Genomic DNA, 27,400 nt, shown 5'->3' with positions numbered 1-27,400 from the left:
TTAGTCTGCGATGCATTCGTGTTGACACAACTGTGCAAACATTCAAGCTGGGCTCAAACACATACTCAGATGAATTTGGTTATCGATTGTGTTACAACAAACTTCTGTTGCTGCTGCTCTGATTTGCTGTTGTCGTTTGAATAACCTTACAGGGAGCAACATTCAACAGTTATGAAACATATTTGTTTAAGAAGATTAAATCCAACACATGTAACACTCATAACAACACAGTATGTTCAATGCTGCTAACAGAGGCTTTCATTTGAAACAGATAAACTTCCGTTGCATGAAGGGTGATTCATGAAAACTACTTATCAGGTCTTCGACAAACTGTTTCATAGTACTTTTCTGACACTTAATGATGTTGACAAGTATTTAAAAAAACAAATTACATTCCCATTAGCCTGGCTGTAGCACATACTCATTGACTCTGATGTGATTTTATGATCAATTGGTGCAGATGAAAACAACGTACAGTATGGCAGAGAATTTGTTCGAATTTCACTTGTACCATACAAAACAAGCCAGAAAACAAAAACTTTGCACAAATCTTTTTGCTCGACATTCACACTGCTTTTTAAAACATAATGTTTGATGTTGTGATGGGCCAGACGTGGTAAATCAAAACCCAGTCTGGGCTATGGCAACATCCACTGCTTTGAAAACCCGGATGCTTCCATAGAAAGCTCAGGGAAGGGGCGGTACGTTACTCCCTAACCCAGGCAAAGTGGTTAACCAGATGTACATTTGCCAAACCAACTAGTTAGTCTCTATCCTTGAAGTCTTTTCTCTTGTAAAACCTGAAAAATACTCTCAAAATACAACCTTTGCCAGCTTTGTCAAGGTACCTAAACCAAAAATGCCCAGACTCTTGAAGCTATCGATGCAATTACAAAAAATAAAGTTTTCAGAATTCTTCGATGTATATTGTCACTTTGTCTATTTTACGAGCTGTTCATATTAACTGTGACCATATGTTTTGATTTGATCGTGATTATTTAATGCTATTTAGAGTTAGGGTTAGTCTGATTTGAGGTGCCAGGAAACAACAGACAGATACGACAACATGAGCGTCTGAAATGTTGGGAGATTTTTGGTTTACATGAGTGATTATGTAGATAAAACCCCAAATGATGCTGAAAATCGAGCATTTGCTGCATCTAGCAGTATATTCAAATTCATAATCCTAACCTTCAAGACTCTGCAAGAACTCCGACACTGTTTTAAAACACTTGCAATAAAAGTTAAATCTCACCACTTTTTGAATGCGTTGTATTCTGGTGTACCAAGCCGTAATGAGCTCATTACTGCCCCCAGAGGCCAGATAGCAACAAACTATGTTAAGCACACTTGGGGGAGAACCACAATTGTATTCATGAGCCCATTTCACACAAGAAAATAAACTTGGACAAGCAAAACAGAGATAAAATGTAAGCTTTATCGTAAGTATTTTCAAACAGTATGATTCGGTTTTACAAAAAAAAGAAGACTTGACATGATGAGAATGAATTGTTCTGTTTGGCAAACGTACTTTTCTGGTTAAGTTCACCATCTCCCAAAACGAGCAGCTCAGGGCTGTTCTACATGAGAACTGATATGTTTTAATGCATCTAAACAGTTCAAAGATAAGTATAAATGTATCTAATCTCACCACTGTTTGACTTACCACTGTGAGCTAAACAGTCAATGACAAAACCCTCTTTTACTCTGCATGATTCAGTGTTTGGTTGTAGTCCAGAAATCTCTCTCTGAGAGTGTTTAATGACCTGGCAGGCACGAGGAGACTTGGCCCGGTCTGAATCACTGCACTAATAAACGGATAACATGACCTTGTCAACAAAACAATACTTGCCAGCTACATTCAGTCTGGCTGCTAATGTTGAATCCAGACGCTGAAACAAAGAACGGTGGAAGACGGTTCTGTTAGATCAAACTGCTTTATGTCAAAGTAAGGTTCGTAAATGCAACACGTAGATGACGAGTAAACAAGACAACTGGAAACGACACAGTTTAATGGTTTCAATGATTTACATGATTAATTTTGTTCATTATCTTGAGTTTTACACTGCAAACTGACAGCTTAGTAACAAGTACTCAAATCTAATTACCGTATTGACAAGTGAAGTAATCTGCTCCTGCTTTTGCTTTTCAATGTGCAAAATCTTTGTTTTATGTTGTTTATGATTTTTGTTTACTGTTGAATAAAACCACAACGAGGAGGGAAATGAAACCCATTAATGCTGTTGCTCTTACTTTGAGAAGTCTGAGGTTTGATTTTTTTTACTTTGGCTCTAGTTGTGACAGAAGCACGCTGACTTTTCTGTAAAGAGGAGGATTGGTATCAGTTACATGAAGGTTGGTTCAGTATCATCTTACTAATATCAATGGGTGAGGAGGGTTTTCTTTAATCAATACAAAAGGTCAAATCTGTCTGGGCAGGTTCGGTTTACACATTAACAATAATGTCTTTGTCTTTGTGTATCAATTGCTGTTTAATAAGTTGTATAGTAGTCATAAAATACATAGATGAAACATTAGTTTTGCAATTTTCCAACAAACATAGATTTTTAAAACTAGTGGAAAGAAATGTGTTCTTATTTTTTATTTAAACGGCAGTATGGGTACTTTTAAGGGATAATAATCCAGATCACAGATTAGTCAAACAGGAGAGCTACTGGAGTTAGAAATTTACCCAGGTATAGATATATGACACACAAAACAAAATGGAAACTTTATCTTCAATGTATACAAACACAGTAATAAACTGCATTCAGACAGGATTAATTTCTCCTAGGAATTATTTACATTCCCAAATACTTGTTTTAGAAAGAAAATATTTGCTTTTCCTGTTATTTTGTACCCAGAAAGAGTTAAGTTACTGATGACCACATCATCACTCCTTGGAGTATTAATCCTGTCCAAACAGGGCTTAAATTGTAGCAGTCTGAAAAACACAGCATGTCATGGCATTTGATTATCTTTTACATGGATACCTACGTCATTTAGCACTCAACACAGTTCATTTCTGTGAGTAAAAATGCTGGCGTACAGAATGACTTATTGAATTACAACGTCGATATGAAGAGACATGTAATTCATGGTAACAAAACATTAAACGGCACAGTAGTTAATGAATGTTGTGTGATTAAAATGTTGGATAAAAATAAACAATTTGGCCCACTTGGTTCCCACACAGGTCAAAAGTCTATTGCATGCTTGATTGCCTGAAACCTTCAGGTGAAAAAGTATTGGGGAAAATTTTGTGAACTGGACCCACATACTTTAACAGCCCTGGGTCTGCAGAGTTGATCAACCAAAGAACTCATAATCTTTGTACAAAAAAAAACCTTAAAAGAGGCTAAAAAAGTAAACAGAAAACTGTACAAGGCACTTTTGAATTTCCATAGGCGTAATTTTCCACTGAGGCAGATTTAGATGATATGACCGCCTCTGCGCTGGAAAGGAGTGCAAAATCCCGGCTCTTTGGTGGTATTGTAAAGGATCAGAGACCGCGAAGGAAAAACAGAGGTGAAAAAACAAAAATTCTAGCATTTTAGAGTTCCTTAAAGGTGTTAACAAATCATCTCCAGAGTCAAAAGTCTCCTTCCTCAATTGGTGAAGGAGAGGAAGTAGAGTAAAAATTAGGTCCTCATAAACAAAAAGGGGATTCAAGGTTTGATAGATCCAACACATTATCAAAGAAAAATGCTACGTCTGCTGGATTTTTCCAAAGACTAAACCTGAGAGTGGTCCTGGCTGTCCGTGCTGCCTTGCAAGTAGATTATCCGTCCGATCAGGAGGAGCAGGAGGCCCACGCAGAGCAGCATGGCAGGCTCCTGGTGGATGTGCGGCAGCTGGTGCGGATGGATCACAACCCGTCTTTGTCCGCCTGCCACCCCCTGGAACAGAGAGGAGAGGGAGACGAAGAGATGTTTCAGTTTTAATGATTTAATGATTGCCATACAACATTCTTTTATTATCTATTTGAAAAAAACTGTGTAGTGCAGCCACTTTTTAAATAGAACAATTTAAAAATGTAGTGCAACAGCAACTTAAATAAATCTAAGAATATATAATTCCCTTATAACTTACTCACAGAACTCGTTTGCTTGCAGCACCGCACTTTGAAGGGCAAATGTTGACGGCGATACTGTGTCCACCCAGTGTGCAGACTCAGCAAATACATGGGTCTTTTAGCCTACAGGAAATGTGCTCCCTCACTGTCTCATAAAGTTTGGGGAGAGCAGCTTCGTCGTGCTCTTTTGTGTGATCTGTCTTCAAGTGCTTTATAAGGTTGCTGGTGTTGAAATTGGCAACACTCGAGCCACCCCTCGAAATTACAGCCTTGCATACTAGACATGTCGCCGTTTTACTGGTGGGGTTATCCAGAGTAAAATATTGCCAAATAGCTGACATGTTGCTAGCTCCACCTGACTCCTCTATCACTTTACCTCCTTTTGTTTGATACTTTGTTTTAGCTTTTGAGTTTTCTACTTCGTATTTTTATCATTATTATTATTTCAGCATTTCATTAAAAGCCTGTTTGTTGTTCCCAATCCTGCTCCCCTCCTTGGTGTTCTGCATTTGGGTCCTATTTTTTTTACTAAATTGTAACAAAAAAGGACTTTATTGTAGTTTTATCTAAAACGCATGTCCTGTTCATGACGTTATTCATGTCCAAATGATGTATTTTCATCGGCTTTTGCATCTCATGCTCTCATCTCACTCTCATTTTCGAGTATGTTGTGAGAATATATACATCAAATGTTCAGGTAAACACCCTGCAGTCCCTTGATGATTTAAAATCAAAGAGAGACACACACATACTGTATGTTTACATCCACAGGAAGCAGGTAAGTACAGTTCTCTACATCCTGCCACACATCTCTTTACTCTGGCTGTCTCCAGGTGTGATTTCTTTACGTCAGTGGGTGTATAAATGCATATGAGCAATATGTGTTTATGTTAAAATTTGTCTGAAGGCTTCCGATCTTATAACTTTAGCCACCTCTTCTAAGAAATGCATACATTTTTTTTTAAAGATTCTCATTCAGTGCTGTATGTACATATAAAGACCCTAATGCAAGCAACCATTTTAGGGAAATGTGGGTGAAATATTATTGATGAAAGGTGAAACTTATCGAACTCAATATAACGAAAAGCTGTTGGTAATCGTATAGAATTACAGTGGCGGCTCAGTCATTTAGTATTGCACATTCACGAAGAAGAAGAAGAGGGGACAATGCAGATTAAAAAAATAATAATGGTCAAAAGCAACTGAGGCCAAGATATCCTGATATATACTCTTACTACTTTCAGAAACACTGGATCCTGCATTTCCAATTAGTCATAAGACTGACTCAAGATGATGACTTCATCGGGGTAATTATCAGACTTTAAAAATCCCCGTCCAAAGCCATAAAAGACATTATACAACTGTAGTATACTCTTCATTACGATTAAACTGACCTTTATGTGTAAAAATCAAGATTCATTCAGTACCAACAGGCAACGAGAGCTGAGTTTGCACAAAGTTGAATCAAGTCATGCTGAGTCTGGCTGGATTGTCCAGTCCTCTGGGCATTTATTCTATTGAACATTACATCAGCTACAAGAGGAGCATTGAATCAATAAGTGAGATCATCTGTAGTTTTGATTAGGACCCTAATAGTTTCTTTAAATTGTAGCCTCAGCTGTCTTTCCTGTCTCTTGTTTCTACAACACCTCTCTGCAGTCATTCTGACACGCTTGGCAGGCTGTTGAGAGAAACAGGTGTTTTCTTTTCTTTTCTGCTCTCCATCCCTGCAATCAAAAGCCCTGTGCATTGGCCTCTGGCCAGCTTTTCACCAGTAACAGATCAGCCAGATAAATAGAAGAGAAAGGATATTTCCCATGGGTGGATGCAGACCAGGGAGCTTGGGCCAGAGAAGAACCCTCTCCAGACACTACACGGTTCCTGTTGCTGAGTAAGGGTGTAAAGGTGGATGGGGACCTCCAGAAAAACAAAAAACAGCTCCTAGTGGCCATTGGTAGAAGGCTGTGGTTGTACTATGCAGCTCTCACGTAGGAAATCTTGTAGATGTTTGAATGTGAAGCAGAGTTATGCTTTTAAAAAAAACATCCTCAGCTACTATTGCTATAGTAAATAAAGGTTTAGAGAAGAAACCTTACACTCTGACTGAGGTGTTTACAAGAATAACTGAGGAATTTACAAGAGCAGGAATCAGTTTTTCCGCTGGAAGATAGATGTCCTGTTTTGGCACGAGAATTTAAGTACAGCCCAGCCGGATGGACTGTACAATACCATCCAGACATCGACTGGCACAGAATAAGCCCTTGGCCCCGGGGCGAGACTGTTCTCTGAAAAACAGGATCTTTATGGACGAGAGCAAGAGAGGAATATCAAAGCTGTGTGGTTTGATTCGAAAAGTGAGCCAAAAACCACAGAAACCCATAATGCCAGAGGAGGAAACAGGTGAGGGGAAGAGTAGTTAACCCTATGATTCGTCAGTCTGTTTCTAATTCTGTGTCTCAGCTGCCAGAATACTGATTTGAACCAGGCTTGACCTTGGGGTTCCTGTATAGAACCAGTTTGACAAGCCTGATAGATTCATGGAGATTAATAGACAAAGAAATCCATTGTAGAAGAGGCACCCACGAAAACAGACCACAAGACCCGATATGTCTTCTAGATGTGCATCATCAAGAAGGCTGATCTGGCCAGTGATAAGCTGGTACAGGTAACTGAGAGGCCGGTGGTGGGAAATGAGACCTGGTGTCATGTGTCTAACCTAGCAACCCACCAGATCAACTACTGGCTCAGATTGCCATTGGCTTTCGTCGGCTGGTAACTAGCATGCCTTGGCTACCTATGTTAGCTACCAATTACTATGGTTTTCTTCTTGTTTATTTTATCGGCAGGCTGGATTCAAATACGCTACATTACTGCCACCAAGTGTGATGAATATTTAGTGCTAATTTGCAAATGATAGCACATAAAAACGCTAAAACTAAAATGGTTAACATGGTGACCATTGTACCTGGGAAAGCTCAGGATGTCAGCATTGTTATTGTGAGCATGTTAGCATGCTGACGTAAGCTTTTAGTCCAAGGCACATCTGTGCATAAGCTCCTCCTCACAGAGACGCTGGTGTGGCTGTTAAGTGTTTTTAATTGTTGGTGGGAGGTTTAAATTGAATCCACCATTAAAGCAGAAAAATTGACTGCCTGAGTGTAAATCATTGAGGAGACACCAGAGCAGGAAGTAGCTGAAAACTCAGAACTGTCAGAGTAATTTCACTGCAGCTAAACTGTGCCATGATTTCCCCAAATGTCATCAAGGAACTGTTGTGTTTGGCAGTGAAGAGCAAACTCTCTCCAAACATTGATTTTTTTGGGGGATTTGGTTTCATCTCCACAACCGAAACGTCTGCTATTATCATAAATCAAGATTTGTGTGGGTGCAGAAACTAAAGCGAACACCATTTAGTTCAGCCTCCACTTTCATTTGGAGCTTCAAAGTTTGTCGTTTGACATCACAGATTAAAGCTTTGTAGTAGTAAGATGATGTGGATTTTCAACTGAAGACCAATTTTTGTAAAAGCAGTAAAGATTGCGATCTTCATTCTCTGATTTATTACACCATTTCTTGCCTTTATGTAATTATACAATTCTTTTGTGAAAACTTTACAATTATTGTTATTAATGTTAATTTGCTTGCAGCAGCGTTTATCGTGTTGCACATTACAGACTTGTCTCTCCTCATAACAGCTTTGGAAGACAGACACAAGCTTTGTGGTTTTTCAGTTGGCAGGGTTTCGGAGCTCTTTCCTCACCTCACGAACCGCGCCGTGATTTCACTGTCAAGATGGTCTTCAGTTTGCAAAGTGAGGGAAGAGACCACGTTGGAAGATTTATGAATCTCAAGACAAAGAGCAAATTTACTGAAAGCTTGTTTCACTAGAACATGTTCGATTTGTTGATCTATTTATGTCTACATACCTTATACTCAAGGAAAAACAAGGAAAGAGGGACTCATTTTATACATGTCAGTTTTAACTTCCTTCCCGAAATCCTTCCACTTTATTATATATCCAGCTGTGCAATCGTGGTAGGCACTTATTATATTTTACAGCTCATGAAAGTGCAGAAAAACCTCAGAATGACGACATAACAGGGAGGATGTGATGTACCTGGGAGGAGCTGAGTCTTCATGTATGTGGTTAAACAAAACTGAAGCATTGACATCTGACCAACATCTGTACACAATGTGTCTCAAATCACCTCTGGTATGGTTAATGACTACTTCAGTGCACCTGGTTGCATTTACACCTGGATTCATTTAGATTAATCATCATCAGACGGCTGTCTGATAACAGAAGGTTCATGCTCAGGGTTACTTCAACTGATTTAAAGGAGAGTTTGAGTTCTTCAAACACACTTATTTGCCTTCTGCTGAGTGATCAATGAGAAGATCGATCGATCACTCTCAAGACTGTGTGTGCAGTATGAAAACAGAGTGGCTTACTATCCAGTTAAAGAGAGGGTGCAGAGTTATCTACTTTAATCTTTTGTTGAAGGAGAGATCAGAGCTTGGTGTGCGTGTGTGTGTGTGTGTGTGTGTGTGTGTGTGTGTGTGTGTGTGTGTGTGTGGGGTCGCCATTGGGAGGTTTGGGGTGGTGAATGCAGGGCTTTGTGTTACAGCTTGGAACGATTTTCAATGCAATCGCCATTCAGTGATTAATGAAATCAAATACGATCAACATTTAATCCCAGGCCATTTTATACCACCCGGAGACACATTGTCAGTCAGCTGTTGCGATTACCCATGATCACAAAAACCTAGTTTGTATGTGTGTGTATGTGTATGAGGGGGTGTTCAGGGACTATGCATAACTACTTTAGCTTAAACACCCTTTGCAGACAATAGGGCCGGTCTGTTATTTGGGTGATTGGTTGTATTTCACAGTCAAGAACAGGGGTTTGATTTCCACTGCAATCAGAAGCAGATGTGCTCCTCAGCTGGAAAACTCAGGCTGAGAGTCGGACCTGAAGCCAAAACCAGTTTCACTAACCAACACTCTTCATATTCAACGTTACCAGGATTACAGAAAAGGAAATACACACACGTGCACACACACAGACACACATGGGTAATCATCTTATAGTCACCTCATTTAAACTCTTACCTCAAATAACCCCTTCCATCATTCATCACAGAAAACCTGCTGCCACAAATCGTTTTCGTGCTGTCACTGCAAATCTGCTGGCTTCTAACAAGAAGTTCAGCTGGCACACACACACACACACACACACACAAAGGCACCACCATGTGCAGTACATCCACAACACAAGAGAAAAACCATGCAGGCAGATGGCCAATCAGCTTACTAGATAATCAGTCAACCAGAAAATCCACCAGTCAGAGAGTAAATCAATGCACCAATGAAACAACCACACTGTCATTCAGCCAATCAAACAAACAAGATGTTGATTATGATGGCATGTTTATCAAAATAAGTCCAGATTGAGTTTTGTTTAAATGCATTTCCAATATCCAATGTTTTATACATCACTTTAAAACATAACAAAGCGAGATGGGGTGTTTTTCAACATTTTTGTTAACTTTATCAAGGAATAATGCATGGATCTCAGTGGAAAACAATCAGGCGTATTTAGGTGGCTTGTATCTATTAGTAACTACAATTTGATGTGGATCTTGGATCTGATGAGCTTAAATTTTGGTTAAGGACTATTGGGCCTTGGTGGAGGTATGCAGCGTCATTCTAGTTACATGACTCTCCCCTTCTTCATCTCATATTCTTTTGTTTGGGTTTAGAAACTATTGACTTTCAAACATCTCATCTTGCTCCTCTTCTCGTCTCTGTCTTTTCACAGTGGAAACATTGAGTCAGTCCGTTCCAAAAAGCTCATGTGATTTTGTTTGGTCACCACAACTTACTATGCTGCATCTCAAAATAGCTCTCTAAACAAGGCTACACTTACAAGAACACACACACAGACACACACAGACACACACACACATACAATGTAAGCTGTTATATTGTTTCACTATCCTTCTCACTCTTACCTCTCTCTGCAAAGTGCCACTTTGCAAACCTCCCCAAACACTATAATTTGAAGGTTTTACCTCTTAAAATGTTTTTTTTCAGGGGATTTCTTGTTGTAGGAGCATGCATAACAAGTTTAATCACAAAAGTTTGCAGTCTCTCTTACGTTGTGTACATGTAAACATCTGTCTGTACATTATCCTTTACATTCAAACTGATACAACACATCAACACCCACAGACAGAAGGTGCATTAGTGACGTTGTGGTTTTGAATCTGGCGACCTTTATCACACCATCTCTGTTATTACTATTACTCTTTTGCCCTTTTCCCCCCATGTGTGAAGCAGTAAGCGCAAAAATATCCCAGCAAGCTTTTCTCTGCTCTGTGCACAACAGCTGTTATGGTGTGTCCACTCCCGCCGAAAGGCTATGTTGGAATTTGTGCAATATGAAAATGTCAGAATCACAATTTAGGACAGGCACTGAACAGCTACCAGGCTATAAACAGGTGAATGCTTCAATAAATCAGTATTTAGTCCTGCATTTCCCTGATGCAAAGCACTCTCAATGGATAAACGAGGGTTAAAAATCCTGTCTTTCTCCCGCTCTTTGTCTTTCATGCACACTTGAACACACATAAACAAAAACACAAGCAGCCAGTCAGTGACACCCGACTGGTCCACAATGTTCCTCTGAGTTATTTCTGTCTTCAGGACAAAGGGTTTTACCTCTTACTGAAAGATGACAGAGTGTGTGCTGGAGTTTGTTTGAGTGTGTGTGTGTTAGTGTGTGTGTTTTGGCAGGATAATTAGACCTTGTGCTTTGCTCCCTGAGAGTTTTTTAACCACAGGGCTGAGCCATAATGAATCTACACTGTCACGGACCCTCGACTGACACACCACACTCACACACACTCACACACCAGACACCGAACTGAGCACGTTTACAGATGTTTGAAAACAAACGCACACATTGTGTAAATGTTTAACTGGCACACATAATCACGCACACATTGTGTAAATGTTTAACTGGATGACTTTGTTGGGGGGGGGGGGGGTGGTTGGAGGGTGAGAGAGGCTAGATTAAATGAGGACAAAAGAGAGCGAGCCAGTGAGAGACAGGAAGAAGACTATCGAAACACAAACAATTACTGGTCATTATATTGGTGATTACACAGCCCTATGCATGTTTTCCTGGCAAATAATCAGTCACCTCAATATGGTTTTCATGTAAAAGTATTTCTAAGAAGTAAAGTGGGAACTTCTCAGGCAGGATGGAAAGAAAACACCTGTGTGTTTGTGTGTGAGTGAATAATCAGATGATGTGAGTCATTTTAAAGCCTGTACAGCCTGAAGTGATGCGGCTCAGCCTCTTGGTCGACGCCTTCAGGCAATGAAACAGAACAAAGCTCTTCTGTCAACAGTGGCAACATGGCAGTTCAGTATTTAACAGTAATGTGATGATAAGTTGGTGATAATGTTAGAACTTTATCACCAATAATTATTCATTATGTTTTACATTTTCCCCATCTGTCTTGCTGAGCTTATATGATAATGGACAGTATGTCCATTAAGTTGTTGAAAACTTGCCTACATTTCTTTTTATGCAGACGATTCTCAAGCTTCCCTTTTGTAACAGATAAATCTAAATGTGACAGCAGGAATGTCATTAGTTTTGCATCAAGTATTTGATAACAACATTTGACCAGATGGTGGCACTAAACAAGAATGCAAGCTAAGGGAAAAGCAACGTTGTTATAATTCATCCCGTGGGAGCACAAATATCAAATCTAATGGCAATCAATCTAATTGTTGTCGAGACATTTTATGAATACCCGCAAATGTCAACCTCATGGCAATGCTAGAGGAAAAGTCAGAGGGATTTATCCTCTGGGGACTGTGAATGTCTTTACCAAATTTTATGTCAATCCACCCAATAACTGTCAAGATATTTGACTTAAACTAACAAATGTTAAGCTCATGGAAGAGCTAGAGGAAACGTCAGGAGATTATCAAAGTCAGTAGAACTCATCCTCTGAGGATCATGAATGTTTTTACCAAATTTCATTCTAATTCATCCAATAGTTGTTGAGACATTTCGCTAAAAAACACAAATCTCAACCTCATGGTGGTTCTAGAGGATAATTCAGAGATCACCAAAGTCAGAAGGATGTATCCTCTGAGGATCATGACTGTCTTTACCAAATTTCATGCCAATTCATGTAATACAAAAATGAAATCTGAAGTCTGCTCTAATCTTTGCTGTATCTAAAATTTAAAAAAAAAAGTATTCTCTTTGAACTGGTCACAACTAGTAGTATGCAAGAAAAAGATTGAAAGTAGACATCACTTCAATTTAAGGGGTGACAGGTCAAAAAGGTTGGAAGGGTTGGCAGCCAAACCAGGAGCCTGCATCACCCCAAAGTCACCCCTGTCTAGCCCAGAGCCAGATATGATTCATGGTGATTCACCTATCCTGCTGGGCCTGTTTGATGACAGTTTGAAGTTCACAACAGTGTTGAGAAATTCCACCAAGTTCCACTCAGATCTTTCAGTTCTTCAATTTCGAGCTGGGAGATGTAATCCATTCAGTGTGTCTGGGTTTGATCAAGGTTTCCGGCAGGGTCACTCTTGAAGGCAAAGTGGTCTCAGATGAGAGACCAGACATGATGTCTCACACAATCATTAGTGAGAGAAGCTCAGCGTGTTGCCAGGAATACACTATGACATAACAGATATCTGCATATGAATGCAGATAAATAGAAAACACTAATAAAAGGCCAAATTGTTGTCAGACAATAGCCGATGGGTTCCAAGATTGCATTTCGGCCAATGGGTTCCTCTTCTTTTTGCTTCTCCACATGGACTGTTTACCTGCATGCAACCAAAGCCCACTCAAATGTGATCAGTCAATACTATTAAGACTTTAAATGGACTACAGACAGAAACAAGAATGCTTCCCTAACAGAAATCTTGCCCTTTTGCATTTATATGCAGACTTCTGTTTAAAGAGATTAACAGTGGGGTATGGCTGGGCAATATATTTTGGATATTTGCAAGTACAAGCATTTATAAAGTGCTTTTGAGGAGATTTAAAAGATATCAAGATAAATAATGTGTATCACGACATAACCTATAGATACTGAGAGATTATTTAAAGGTCATATCCCCCAGCCCTACTTAGTAGTGGTGGTCTAAGCGGAATGCTTAGTTGTGGAGGGAGCCCTGTAGTTTGGCCATGCACTGCATGCAGGCACCATAACCCACCGGTAGGAGTTTCCAGTAGAGTGACAAAGATGCAATCCCTCACTGGCTTCCAGTGAGGGATTGTCCATATGTTCTGGCCTTATTTCTTAAATTAAAATTAAGTTCATTTTGGAGTAATCATGAAAATATCGGGGTTATGATAGTTCAGTTACTAATTTATTTTATCATCTGTGGACTTTGCAGTACAAACTGAAAGTTCTGGATTACATTTGTTTCAGCATAAAAAAAAAATGTTTTAAATAATCTTTTCTTTTTTCCTTTGTGATATGATGAGTAAGTATCTGATTTAAATCTAGAAAACCTGAAAAAACATCCTATGCTACTGTGGTTATGAAATCATGTGTAACCATGCATGTGCACTTGTCCACAGCAACAGCAACACCTGGCAAGAGAACAGGGAACAAGCCTCCATGTTCCTCTTTTGAACAAACACACACTCTTGGACCACTCTATACCGAAGTTCTCAGAAGGTTTGCCACTAAGAAGCATACAAACAGACTCTGTCTTTCTGGTCGTGTGATTAAGTGTTGAGTCACAGCCTCAACTCATCACGTTCTAACATATTTCTCAAACCTCCCTTTTGTTTTTCACTGCTTCTTGAGTCACAGCTGTGAAGGCCAAACCAGTCTTGCACTGCATGACTCCTGGCACTCACTTTATCCCTGCTTGTGGGATTTTTATATATGGAGTGAATTCAATTCTTCCTGACGTCAGTGCACTGCTGTCAGCCGTTAAACTCCTGATTTTCCCAGACTCCTGAGACTAACTTGGTGAAATGCTCAAGCAACATGTAGACAGTATATCTGATCATCCAGAAGGCAGATGAATGCAGAGATTGATCAAAACCAAAACCTGAAAGATGGATGAGTAACCCAGCTCTGTTAATGATGGGTTTGAGAGCAATGTGATGACTGCTGGAACCACAAGTGCGCACAAATAACATCCCTAGAGGGGTTTCACGGCTTTTAGGATACATACGCGTGCGTAATTGGGGATGGGGTGCAGAAAGGGTTAACTGTCTCCCTGTTTGATGCTCATTAGTACCCAGTAGGTTAAACACAGTGGGAGAGGAACATTTCAGACTAATCAGACTGCTCGGCTGGAGAGTTGTAGATTTATAGCTGTTAAGCTTTCGACGCTGAGGGAGCTTTTTAAGCTCTTCACTGGGATGTAACAGTCCTGTCATGCCTGTTCTCGACTTTTACTTTTTAATCCCTCTTCTCTGATGAGATTAAAGTAAATTCAAACCAGCTCTGTTTTTCTTCCCTCTTCCTATCTGGCTTCCTAGTCAGCTCTTTGATAGAGGAGTAAATAAACCTGATGATGCAACATGCAGAAATGTTGCCAAGGAAGCAGAAGCCAAGAGGAAATTAACTCTTATTGCAACTCTACAACACTGACTGACCGATGGGTAAACTGCACCAGAGGGTTTATATTCCCTGCAACAATGTGGTGATCTCTTCTGTGAGGCAATAGTCAGGCTACTGTTACTGTAATTTCATTTCATAATCAGGGGTGACTTATTCATCTTTCAAGTATTCATCAAGAATTCATACAAATCTGCATACAAATTGTTTTTGGTGTCTCTCACAGGTCAGCAAAAAACAATGTTTTGGGGTGATGGCTAGGTCCACGCCACAGTGACAGTAGAAACCAAAGATGTTGGTATTTGACAACCGTGAAATGAGACTCAGAAATGAACCATCTCTCTCCAGAATCGCTCACTCCACCTTGGAGTATAAAACGTTGCTGTGGTTGTGACCACGAAGCGTTGTTAAATGAGACGGTCTGGTCTATGGAGAATATCCTTTATACCTCACCAGCTTCCCCTGACCATACACTTGCATCACCAAGCGCAGCTACTGTTGCCTAGCAACTTTGATAGTATTGGGGTCCCTTGTTCTTTTTTAGTAATTGTATCGTTAGCCTTTCCAATGGTTGGATCTTTCACGGCACAGGAAACGAAGGCCGCATCCGCGGCCGCATTTGGCTTCGAAAATGGGATGGCCTTGTTGCGCCGCTGTGACGCATTCAGCCCTCAAATACAGCGTTCAAAGCACGCGGCCCCCGAATTGAGACAGAGCTTGTGTCTCCATCTTTAATTTCTGCCACTAAGAAGTCTGGAAATGATTTTAAACTTGTTTTCAACCATAACAGCACATTACAGTAGTACTATCTATACACAATTACATCTAATGTTTACTAATTATCTTTATCAATGACTCTGATGTAAAAATGTCCGTCCTTTAATAAAGTTTGGTTTACACTGCAGACCTTAATAACTTCTTGTTCTCATCTGCCTGGGAGAAATAGCATTCACTAACATCGCTATCAGTCAGCCTGCCAAGAAATAATCCACTTCACTGGTGCTACTAAGGCTGAACAAATAAGCTCTGCTTTTATAATGTGAGCAGTCAATGAGCTTCTCTGGGTCTCACCACATTTAAACATCCTAAGTTGTACCACTAAGTTTTGTTTTTGTTTCTTTCCCACTGCTGGAAACTGGCTGAAGGCTTTGCCCCCCCCCCCAACAAGTCCATCTTCTGCTCCTCCACTGTCAATGGTTTTTTTTTTTTTTGGGTCATATGGCTGTTTTCTTGTGTTTTGTTTTGGGGTTATTTAACTGCAGTGGTTACTGTGGCATCTGGATTTTCTGCAGCTTCAGGCAGTCTGCTTTGTTATTTTCTGATCAAGAGTCATTTCGATTTTCTCACCCCGAGCGTGATGGAAATAACCAGCTGGTCACAGGCTCCCTCGGATCACCCACGGCGGCATTTTAGGGGCATATTTGTCCCAACACCGCCCTCGCTTATTTCTTGATCTAATGAGCATGCTGCTCATTTTTCAACAATCCTGTGCTTCACATTCACACAGTTGCTGCTTTGACTTAATTCAGGGTTTTTGTTTTGATTTTTTGTGGTAAACACTTACTAATCAACTGTGGAAATAACGTTTTAATGGACCGTGTTGGATGTGATCTTAAAGCACTGAACCAGAAGTGATTTTAAACATTTGTGTAGTCATTTCTGGATGGGACTGGATTATGACAAAGTTGACATAAACCTTAAAAAAACACAAAAACTTAAGATAACTTACCCCACTTATAAAAAAAAAAGTCTACAAAAGTATGTTGGATTTGACAATAGTCTTCTCAAAGCCAATCAGATGACCCACCGCAGCTGTTGAGCATTCAACACTTTGCTGAACTTTGAGCTCCACAAATAGGGTTGCTGGCGGTTTCTCTCTATAACCAGATCCCTTCTCCCACACACATACACATGCATAAACATTGTCTGTGATCACTGACCCTTAGAAGAAGATGTCTATTGAAGTCGTCTCCAATGCGTCGGAGCTCTCGTCCAATTGCCTCCGTCTGCATGTCCCCTGCTGCGTTTTGTGGCCGCGTGCTAGAGGGGCTGGGAGAGTGTCCTGAAACAGAGGATAAAAAATATGCCACATTTGCTATAACAATACAGTTTTGCAATGATTAAAAGGTTTTAAAGGTCCTCCACTGAGACAAAATGTTGAAGTCAAAATATTGTGATGATGCTTAATTGACGTGAAGCACAAAATGTAGTCTAACAAGTCTGCAGCTTTATGTATGGTTGCGGGTTTAAGCATGAAAACATTGTAAAACTTCAGTACCAATATATTTGAAATTTTACTGGTAACATTAACAGAAACCAGAGATGGACTCTGTGGATGTATTTACAGAACTGTATACAGCAGCGCTCACCAACCTTTTTGAGACTGAGAGCTAAATCAAGGCGAGAGAGTAACATGGAGGGCAACTTGTTTCATGAAAATGTATGTTGCCAATCACAACCAACTTGCACGTATGACATCACAACAACCAAGTGCACTACTTTTCCAAGATTGTCCACAGAACGGCAAAAGTTGATCTACATTAAAAAGGAGAGGTCGCATCACAAAGTGCGTTTACAGGAGAGATGTAATAGCAGAGAACGCCTCGCTCGCTCTTTGACTGCAGTTAATGAGGGCAGATTGTTGACTAGTTGATTGATCGATTGATCACGGATGGTGTCGTTCTCTCTGGCGTTTTACTTTTTTTTTTTTTTTTTTAAAGTGCTAAAATGGGTTGTCAAATAAACTTGGACGTGCATGACGATGTGTGGGAAACACTGTCATAAATTTAATAGGTTACATGTATGAAGAGATAGTCTAGGGTTTAAGGTGCCCTGCAGGTCACTCATATGCTAACTGAAACAAGGCGTGAGTGCCAAGTACAACAAAGTGGGACATCTTCCCATTATGTTACTATAGTCTGAACAAGTTTTCATTCCTCAAAGCATAGTAAACTTAGTGACGGGACACACACACTATTTTTCCCTGATTATGCTACTTTGTGAGCACCAAATCCATGCTGGAATCGACAGGGGGAGAGCTAGTTACCTGTTAGCTGTCCAGCGGTGTGTTTGGCTAAGCTATGGCGCTAATAGCTAACAGCTACTAGAGACAATAGCGCTAACAACTAAACACACTGCAGGATTGACAGTTTCTGTTCAGAGTAACATGAACAGTTAAACATGGAACTGCAGTTTAGATAAATAAATGTATTGTGTAGTAGTACGAAATGTAGTTCTTCAGCTGAGTACAGTTTGGAGTACATTGAATGCAAATACTTTCAGCTAAAAACGACAGATGATAATAAACAAACAGTTTACAGCCTAATTAAGATCCTGCAAGCTCAACTTGATTTGATTTCCATTCTTATAACAAACAGTGAGGACATGTGACAGAAACACATACACAAGTTAAAACACTTAAATGCAAACCTTAACATGTAATGTGCATGTCCAGCTTTCACAACAACAACATGAACGCAGCATTAACCATTACAGTTACAAAACTGCATGTTCGGATCACCAGCAAAATCCTACTGGCAGTAACAATTTGAGGAAATCAAATAACGAACAGACAAAACAAAAAAAGCAGACAAGCAGAGTGTGATTCAGTGAGTGGGTGGCTCACAGCAACACACACTTTTTTAGTTTTGACCCAATTGAGTTTATTTGATGTTACCATAGATGCATGCTCACAATGCCGTGCTAAAAAACACAGATGAGATGAAAAAAAATTAGCATTCATTATTCATGATTAGTATTCATGCAGGTGAGATAAAAAAGACAACAAAAGACACACAGGCATCCGTATACTTTTATGTTTACTCTGACACACTATTGTTGTTTAGATAGATGAGTACATACCACAAAATCAAGAGGATTCCCATGTGAAATGCTAACATTATCAAATGTGTGTGTGCCCCACTGGCATCATAACAAACATGTAGAAGAATACCACTCTGCCTAGCTGACCGGGTGAGCGAACGTGTGCATATGCATATTCGTATTATCGTGGTTAATGTGTTATATTTTCAGTCTGAACTACAATATGACTATGAAAGGCTCTGACCTCTTACCGATCTCCACTTATGACTCATGAATGCTGTTATGAAACCCAGACTTAATATTTCTCACATCCTCCGATATTGAAGAGACCAACACAGCTTGCTGCGCCGACAATAGTTTTTATGATGGAAAATATGGGATTCGTGACTGCACAAAACACTACAAGCTACGTTAGTGTTGGAAGTCTTAGGTAGTGTTTTCTCTACCACATCTCCCAGAGTGCAAGAAAAAAAAAAAAAATTGTCTAATTACTGTTCAGCCAAGTTTGGTATGAGCAAGCGGTATGAGCATCATGCCTCCCGTCATGAAGATCTTGATCTGGCTAGCGTGTTTGTTTTGGAAGCAGGTGAAAAAAAGATGCAACATATTTTTAATACTACTTTTCTGACGACAGGATGCATAACGATGAGGTAATGTGTCTATTTGTGGCTATGTGCGCTTAATAACTGGTAACAGAATTGTGAAACAAAGTAAACTTTGTTTTCGTGTCGTTCATACAGACTACATGTAGCGTACAGGTAACAGATTCAGTTGTCTGGTACAAGTAATTTTGTTGACAAAGCTAGAGTTATCAATACAACCTAGTAATGTTAGCCAACCTGGTCGGAGGCATTATGAATAACTACATATGTATCAATAATTTTCTCACTGATGGTCTCATTTGTTTATGTAGGTCACATGGAGGCATCAGTATTATGTTGAGACAACTGGTTAAAAGCTCCTTGTCGTATGTGTAATAGCCAACATATACCCACGATATCTATTTATCTGCAGTAAGCTAATTTTGGCAGATATATTGGTCTAGCTCGGGTTTTTAATATAATTTAGCTCTGTAGCACCCATCACGCTGTTGCAATGTCCTGCCTAACAGTTAACTTGTTCCAAAAGACATAAACCTTGAGATACAGTCTTGATTTAAACCAGAATACATAAGGAATTACTCCTACTTAGCTTTGTACAGAATATTCATTTAGATTTCTGTCAGAGGTTTATGTGTTAGATTGACGTCTTTGACAAAATCTATCATTGTGCAACCAGCCGCAGGGTTGTTTATAATTAAATTGCGTGAGTATAAATCAAGCTAAGACCAAAACACATTAAAGTTGACTGTTCCACTCTGGCTGAGCCTGAAGAAACACAAATGCAGGTGCGATCTACCTGCTGCAGCAGGAGGAAGCGTTGTGATAGGATAGCTCTAATCACGCTGTCAGGGAGCGACAACAACAAGATGATAAACTGATCCTCCTTAAGCTCCGGAGCTCTATCTCGCTCTGCAACACACCATCAGCCAGCCTTCTTGATAACTGAGACTTTTTTTTTTGCATCGAGGACAATGTGTGATATTTTGAATGAGTGTGTGTTTATCTGTACCATCTGATGGACATAGCAGACAGAAGGAGAAGTGAAGGGTTTCTGTCTGCAGCTTACAAAAGACCAACAGGCCTATTTTGACTCCCACACACACACACGCGCACACACACACAAACACACTGAGGCCTGTTTTGATTGGTGTACTTAATGAATGACACATACATACGCATGCTGCTCTGTTTTGACTGGTATCTTATCTGTCTGGTTACAGTCAAAGAGAATAAAAGAGACACAAGGCAATCAGTGAGGCTAATCAGATCTATTATAGAAAGCAGAGTCATATGTCCAGAGGTTACAATACGCTGAGGCATACAAAAGTTTTATTTCAGTATCTGGAGATTACACTTTTTCACTTACAATACATCTCTATCTTTGTAAAAAAAAAAAAAAAAATCCAGATAGATACGGATGGAGTTAAGGCTGGAGTTTGTTTGCTGGGCTTGTCATCCACTGTGAGGGTATTTACTCTGTTATTTGTTTGTTTTTTTCTTTGTGCCAAATCTCAGCCTCACGGCACAGTTTAGTTTGTTTACAAGCAACAGGACAGATAGGCAAATATAGCCCACAGCATTAAAAGCAAACATAGCGTGATAAACAACAGGGGAAAAAAATTATGAAAGCAGTTAGAAGTGATGACAACTTCGGAGTCTATTTTAGACACCAAAGTTGGCAAATAAACCGAACATGTGAGACTGAACTATTAGGGATTATATAAGTGATGACAACAGCATTTTTCAGTTTGAGATAAAGGTGCAGTCATAAAACAATATTGGACTTGAGCATGATATTGCCCTTTGGAACCAGTCTATATCATGAAATCATCTGAACTCAAAAAGGTGGATGAGTGGACTGACATTGTTTACTCTGGAAGTGAAACTCAATTTTCAAACTTAAAGTCTTCAGTTCAAGCTAATGCTGACTCAAGTGATATCACTTGAGTTTATTTATAAGATATCATACGGCTTCCTTTGGAGCCACAGAAGACTTTATCCAACTTTTTTTCACATATGCAGTGGTACTCCCCAAGACCAGGAAACAGACAGAAGTATCTGTTGCAGTGTAAATATGGCGACGAGTTCGCAGTTGAAGCGTAAGTGCATCAGTTGATATGTCAGTTGACATGTTATAGGTGAAAGCAAGTCAGTTACAGAGTAAGCAATGTCAGTCCACTTGTCCACCTTATTGAGTTTAGATCATTTCATGATATAGACTGGTCCCAAAGGTCAATATCATGCTCAAGTCCAATATTGTTTAAGGCTGCACCATTATCTCACACTGAAAAATGCAGTTGTAATCATTTATATAATCCCTAATAGTTCAGTCGCATGTCCTCGGTTTATTTGCCAACTTTGGTGTCTGAAATAGACTCCAAAGTTTTCATCACTTCTCACTGCTTTGATCATTTTTTTCTGCTGTTTATTTACTTACAACAACAGACACGCTGTATTTGCTGTGATGCAAATATAGCGTGGAAGCATGTGATGAGTCCAACCATGTTGCACAAGTGCAATGATGCAGTGGAGGACTCTATCAGCTCTGTTATTAGTGTTTCAGCTTCAACTGTATATCATATACATTCTTTTTTTAAAGTTTCAAAAGATTTTTGTTATCTATTTTTTGTTAAGTGCTGTATCGTAGGCAACTGGACTTGTTTCAGTTTCTTGAAGGCGTTTCACCTCTCATCCAAGAGGTTTCTTCATTTCTAACTAACTGGAGAGGGGCTGCAGGCTTTTAAACTCTGTGTGGGAGTGTCCTTACAGAGTCGTTAAGGACACGTGTGAGCTCTGAGTTTCAGAGTCGTTAGGGCCACTTGCCACAACCAGCCTTCATGTGGGTTGCTAGGGCTAGGTGAGCCCAGCTGTGAATGGCTGTTAAGCTGTCTGGGGACAACTCAGTACTGCATTGTAGGTGGGTGAGAAGTAATGTCTTAGGCCACCTCCTCGTTCCAGTTCGACATAGATGGATTCCTTTACTCCTCTTTCAAACCATTTTTTTTGTTGTTACATATTAAGTTGGACTCATTTTACTTAATATTGCTTAGTACTGTCAGTGTGGCAGTTATGTTCCCCTGACTGGTTACTGCATCATCCCATATACTGTGGTGGTATACTCACACATACACACACAGAGAGCCTTGGGCATGGTTAGTGTAGCCAGAAGTCAAGACCCTTCTTCCTTCCTGTAAATGTGACTCAGCAGGATTCAATGAAAACAGTGAATCCGGGGCAGCAATCCAACTTCAGCGGGTCTAAAGAAGCTGAGACGTCTGAGTCAAACTCATTCACAAAGTGAGTGATGCCAAGCACAGAAAAAACAAGAAATACAACTGTCATTACACAATATTTTCATATGAGGATCTGTAAATTGGATTATTTTAACGTCACTTGTTACTGTTGATGTGAAATTGTACATTTTTTGGACAATGTTGCACTTGTTTTATGGCATTTACGGTAATGTCCAGACTGTCCACATCTTTTTTTAATCCTATCAAATATACATATATTGGAAATCATTTTTGTACGACTGCGTTCAAATGTATCCTGTGGGATTTTGGGAGAGTTTGACCCATTCGGAGGCAGTGGTTGTTACTCAGCAGGAAGAGGAGTAATACTACAATGGAATGAAAACATGGGAATCAGCAGAAATTGGTTTGGCAGCTAAAGAGTCACGTTAGTGTGTTTTGGATCTGCATGTTTCAGCCTGAATTCATTGGATTTCCCTCCGAGGGTCAATGGAGCAAGCTGCGCTGCCTATTAGTCAATATATCAGAATGTGAAAACAAGGCGAGCCTGATTTAGTCATCTGAGAGAGTAGCAAAATACTACAGAGTGGAAAAAAGTCTTCCCTCATGACTGCGATGTCAAAGGGGAGTGCAAAAACATCCTGAGTATGTTTTTGTTCACCTTTTTTACTATCATTGCTAACATTCAACACCACCGCCGCCCAAACCCCCAAATCTTTGATAAAGGAAGCTTCAGGGAGCTCATATCTGGTTTCATATTTTGCTGTACACCCACACAGCGGCAGCAGCTAAATTTCACGGTGAGAACAGCCAGAGCAGCTTGTGTTGGCTGATGATTCAGGGCAGAAACTTTCACATCCACAACAGCTACTGTGCTTTTTTAAATATAGTGTCAGGGTGTGAATCCATGTATTTAGACACAGACACACTGATTCTTAGTGACAAAAATTAGTCGTGGGAAAATTAACTCATGTAAAATTAAAAGCATTTTTAGATGATCTGATGATGATGAAAGGTGCTTTCATGGAAGTGGCAATGATGACGTTTTCTTCTCCAGAAATATAAGTTATATCTAAATTAATGTTATTTTCTCACTGACTTGCAGTTTATTCACCGCTATTGTCACTCCAACACTTGTCAGGGGACTTTGCAGTGAGAAACTTAAACCTACTTCACATGCTTGTGCTCACTGTGGGCGGTGAATCATCGGTTATGTATGCAAAAGTGCCTGTGCTCACCGTGCTGCTGGTGCGTCCCCGGTCCGTGCTCCCCAGCCATGCGCTGCAGGGCGTGTTGCATCACCTGGCCGGTCGGGCTGGGAGTCTGCGTGGCTCTATCAACCGTCAGTGGCCTCGGGGAGAGCGGAGAGCTCGGCAGCGAGTCTCCGTCGGAGGAGAAATATCCACTGGAGGCGCGGCGAGGGATGTGGAATATCGACCTCGTCTGAAACACGCCAAGACCTTCGAGAGGGGAGATGGGTTTTCCTCTGCGCGAGGACGGCGAGTCCGACTCTCCTCCTCCGCTGGTGCTGGGCTGGCCGAAGCTCGGTACGCCGCCGGTGTCTGAGCGGGAGGTTTGCGCTGAGGCTCCGGCGGCACCGGCGGGTGATGGATCTCCTCCGCTCCCCTGAGCTGCCGTTAGCGCGGTCGACCCATCGGAGCTGTTTGGTGGTCTGTAGGATGAGCAGAGCGGCACCGTCAGCCTGGGCTTTCATCACTCTGGACAAACAGCCTACAGCCTCACGTCTCTGCTGCATGTGGAGCTGCAGCTGGATATGAAGCAGCGCGCTGCTGCGTCAGGACCTCGTAGAATCTGTTTTCTCCTTAAGACATGCGGGGTTACTGTAATTTAAACTGATTATTTTCCCCTGGGAATCGCGATGAGTGGCGCGCCGCCGGGCGTCTTTTATCAATAAAGTAAAAGCGGACGTGCCAACAATAACCTGACCTTATGAAATGCAAACATAGTGTCACGTCCACTGCAGGTGATACCCACAGAGGCTCTCGGAGTTGTGTAGTGAGTGTTTGACTGGTTTATGTGCAGTGAAATTGTTCCCGTGCAGGCGGTAGCCCAGGTTTCCTGCCCGGTGCGTCTCCATTGTTGGACAGAAGTTGCTGATCGCAGCAGATCTTTGTTTGACTTGTGAGGGAAAATAATCAGGCATCAAGGAAGCGGCTGGAGTAACTTCAACTGCGTCACACATGAATTATGAAAGAAATGAGTCCCAGCGGACCAGAGTCAGTCTGGAAATCTCATTTTCTTCCGAGTAAATCATTTAACGAATTATCGGAGAGTGTTGCTTATGGACACTTGACGAGGAATTTATTAATTCAAGGTAAAAAATAATGGAGATGTTACTTCTGTAAATTCACTTTATTATAACACACGGACTTGCATTGACAACAGAAAATCTTAGACTTTCGACATCTTGAAATTTAATCACCAAAACTCAGACACTCAATGTGAAATTCTAGAAAATCATCAATATGATATTTTGTGCTGCGCTTCCTGTTTTGTCCAGACTAAACTACAGCTTCCTAAGTGCACGGATTCCCAGCGGTAATGACCTACTTCTGCGCCAAAACGACATAAAATGTATAACCAGCTGTGTTTTTAGCAGCAAGTCGCCATGCACCGACACACACTTTTACGCACCTTTGATGTAAATAGTCATCCTTTTGCGTTTTACGCATTTTTACGCACGGCGACAGCAGCCCTTAAACCGGACCCGACGTCTGTCCTCCAGCCACATGAAAACGTAAACTTTCCCTGTGGGCTTCAGTGCAGATCGGAGAGCGACGAGGACAGATTTTGTGCGTGTCAGGCGGCATGTAGACAAATGGCACCAAAAAGTACCGACCCTCGCCGAGAGGGAAGAGTAGACGTAGGGAGGAAAAGGAAACCTGCAACGCCAGTACCGGCAAGCAAACATGGCATTTAATCAGGTGTCACGGTGCTGAAAGTTTAACAACAGCCCTTCAACAGTGCGTCTGCACCTTCACTTTATGAACATGAAGAGGCAGGCTCTAACTTCTGAGCCTCCGTGGGCGAAGACAGAAAGAGTTTCACCAGAAAACTTGACATTTCAGATTTCACGATAAGGTTTCACTTTACTATTAAGACACCAACATTAAAATATTAGAGCAGCTGTCACATGGACGGCGTGCGTCTCCTGGATTATGTTTTCTATTTTTACAACTTTCCTTTCCAAATGCCCAATGGCGCAACTGCGCCCCCTACAGTATACTTCCTAAAGTGGTACACAAGATCCTTAAAAGTCCGATAATTGCCTTTTATCACAAGTGCTAATACCAGAAAAGCGTAAGGTGAGCAAGCCTGGCTGCGTCTTAAAAATCACCTGAATTCATTACCTGTCAAGGAGTGGTAAATTACAAAGTGTCTGAACTCAGTGACCTCGATCATAACAACAGCAGCAGGCAGTCTCATCCATGAACAAAAATCAGGAAAACATCACAACATCACAATCATCATCCTTTAGGTCTTGACAGTATTTTAAAGTGCTTCATGTCTGACTAAAACACCCCTCTCAGCAAATAACATGCGGTCCGAATACAGTCTCTATCCCGGTGAAATGCCGTCTGCACAATTAATGGGTTGTGGGGTTAATTATGAAAGGGAACTGAAGCCGGCGCGCTGCGTAACGCATACCGGCAAAGTCAGAGGATCGCGGAGAAACGCATGAAAAAGCATTAAAAAGATAAAAAACATGCTCCTAAAGTGTTCTCGATATAACAAAAGAAACATCTTTATAATAGAAACTCTGACTGGAGCATTACAGGAATGTAATATGAAAAGAAATCGCCCAAAAGTCGATTAAATTCGGTTTAAGTCACTTTTTTACGCATGACAGTCGCTCTTCATCAAGATTACAGTGATATTTCACAATAAAAGAAAACATTATAATGGAAAAGAAAAGCTATTAGTAGTTTCCTGTATTTTAAAAGCACTGTAAATAAATATTTGCGGCGTGACAGCTGACAAGCCGGTAGTCACAGAGGCAAACTGGATTTCTGTTAAGTCTAAAGAACAACACACACCTCGTCCCCATCTGTCTCAACTTACCTGGACGGATGATGCATGTCAGTGGCGGGACATCACCGCTGGCTTGTAGAAAATAACACGACGATAAGTTGGTTGTAATATAAAAAATATGTCTAAATAAAATCAACCCAAGTGCAAGTAGGATCCACTGGTCCAAAGTGAGCAAAACATCAACTTGTAAAAGTGAAAAAAATAAAATAAAGTAAAATTAAATCCCAGAGTTTTTGCCGAAGTTTCCCCGGGAGGAATGCTTGAATAATCCGCCTCCTCCGTGTGGGACCTGCAGCTGAGGACGTAAACAAGCTCCAGCGAGAAACTGCGCTTTTGTCTGCTGCAGAAGGTTTCCTTCCTCCCTCCCTCTGTCTCTCTCTCTCTACTCTACAACATGTACTGTGACTGTTCAGCCTGATATTGCCGCTCCTCCTCTGAGACCACGGTCCACGTACTGGTGGGTGGAGTTTGTATTCTGTTCTCTTTCCTCTGTCTCCCCCTGTCTCTGACTGGCATTAAGTACTCCAGCGTGGGTGCCCAAAGAATAAAAGAAAGAAAAGGAGCCACAACAGCTACAGAAAATATTTTTTAAAAACGTAACTGCTGTTAAACTCAGTCTGTCTCTCACTGTGACTGTCTCTCTGTGAGCACGGCTGTGTTTCAGTTTCATATACATAGTAATTCTAACCAGATCTTGATCTTGATATCACTTCTCTATTATCAGGATTAAGTTGATTCTGTAATTTCTTGTCATTGTTCATTTTTTTGGTTTTGATTTGCTATTTCGGCCTCTTCCTCTCTGTCTATCACTCTTACCTGGGAATTCCACTGGATGCATGTGCGTTGCGGAACGGCTCCGGTACGTTTTTGCTCCGAGCTCCGTCGTCCGGCAACCCCCACCTGCTCCATTTTGAGTGCAGCATGGCGCAGCACTGCCGGACAGCTGGGGTTGCGAGACCGAGGAGTCC

The 27,400-nt window shown here is 40.8% G+C and overlaps 1 protein-coding gene across 2 annotated transcripts; it reads right to left on the bottom strand.

Annotated features, from left to right (window-relative positions):
* On the bottom strand, window positions 1-26,973 carry bcl2l11 (BCL2 like 11). 2 transcript variants are annotated; one of them, XM_073481565.1, is made up of 4 exons: window positions 26,463-26,973; window positions 23,618-24,051; window positions 16,645-16,766; window positions 1-3,899 (listed from the first exon to the last, which is right to left on the bottom strand). In XM_073481565.1, the coding sequence occupies exons 1-4, from the start codon at window positions 26,477-26,479 to the stop codon at window positions 3,735-3,737; spliced, it is 738 nt and encodes a 245-aa protein (XP_073337666.1). In that variant the 5' UTR covers window positions 26,480-26,973; the 3' UTR covers window positions 1-3,734. The 2 variants fall into 2 exon arrangements, with proteins under 2 accessions (XP_073337666.1, XP_073337665.1); XM_073481564.1 differs by lacking the exon at window positions 26,463-26,973 and adding an exon at window positions 25,035-25,334.
* Window positions 26,974-27,400: the final 427 nt, after the last annotated feature.

Source organism: Pagrus major, chromosome 15 (genome assembly GCF_040436345.1).
Source record: "Pagrus major chromosome 15, Pma_NU_1.0".
Taxonomy (NCBI): Eukaryota; Metazoa; Chordata; class Actinopteri; order Spariformes; family Sparidae; genus Pagrus; species Pagrus major.
Note: the sequence above shows the minus strand (reverse complement) of the source record. Positions and strands in the feature narration are given on the sequence as shown.

What these genes read in the sequence shown, in the direction of transcription:
- bcl2l11 (XM_073481564.1), bottom strand. Translation starts at nt 25,072, where the DNA reads ATGCGTAAAACGCAAAAGGATGACTATTTACATCAAAG. An exon ending in GGGGACGCACCAGCAGCACG is followed by an intron (nt 16,767 to 23,617) that starts GTGAGCACAGGC and finishes CCTCTGTTTCAG; the next exon opens with GACACTCTCCCAGCCCCTCT. An exon ending in ATAGACATCTTCTTCTAAGG is followed by an intron (nt 3,900 to 16,644) that starts GTCAGTGATCAC and finishes TCTCTGTTCCAG; the next exon opens with GGGGTGGCAGGCGGACAAAG.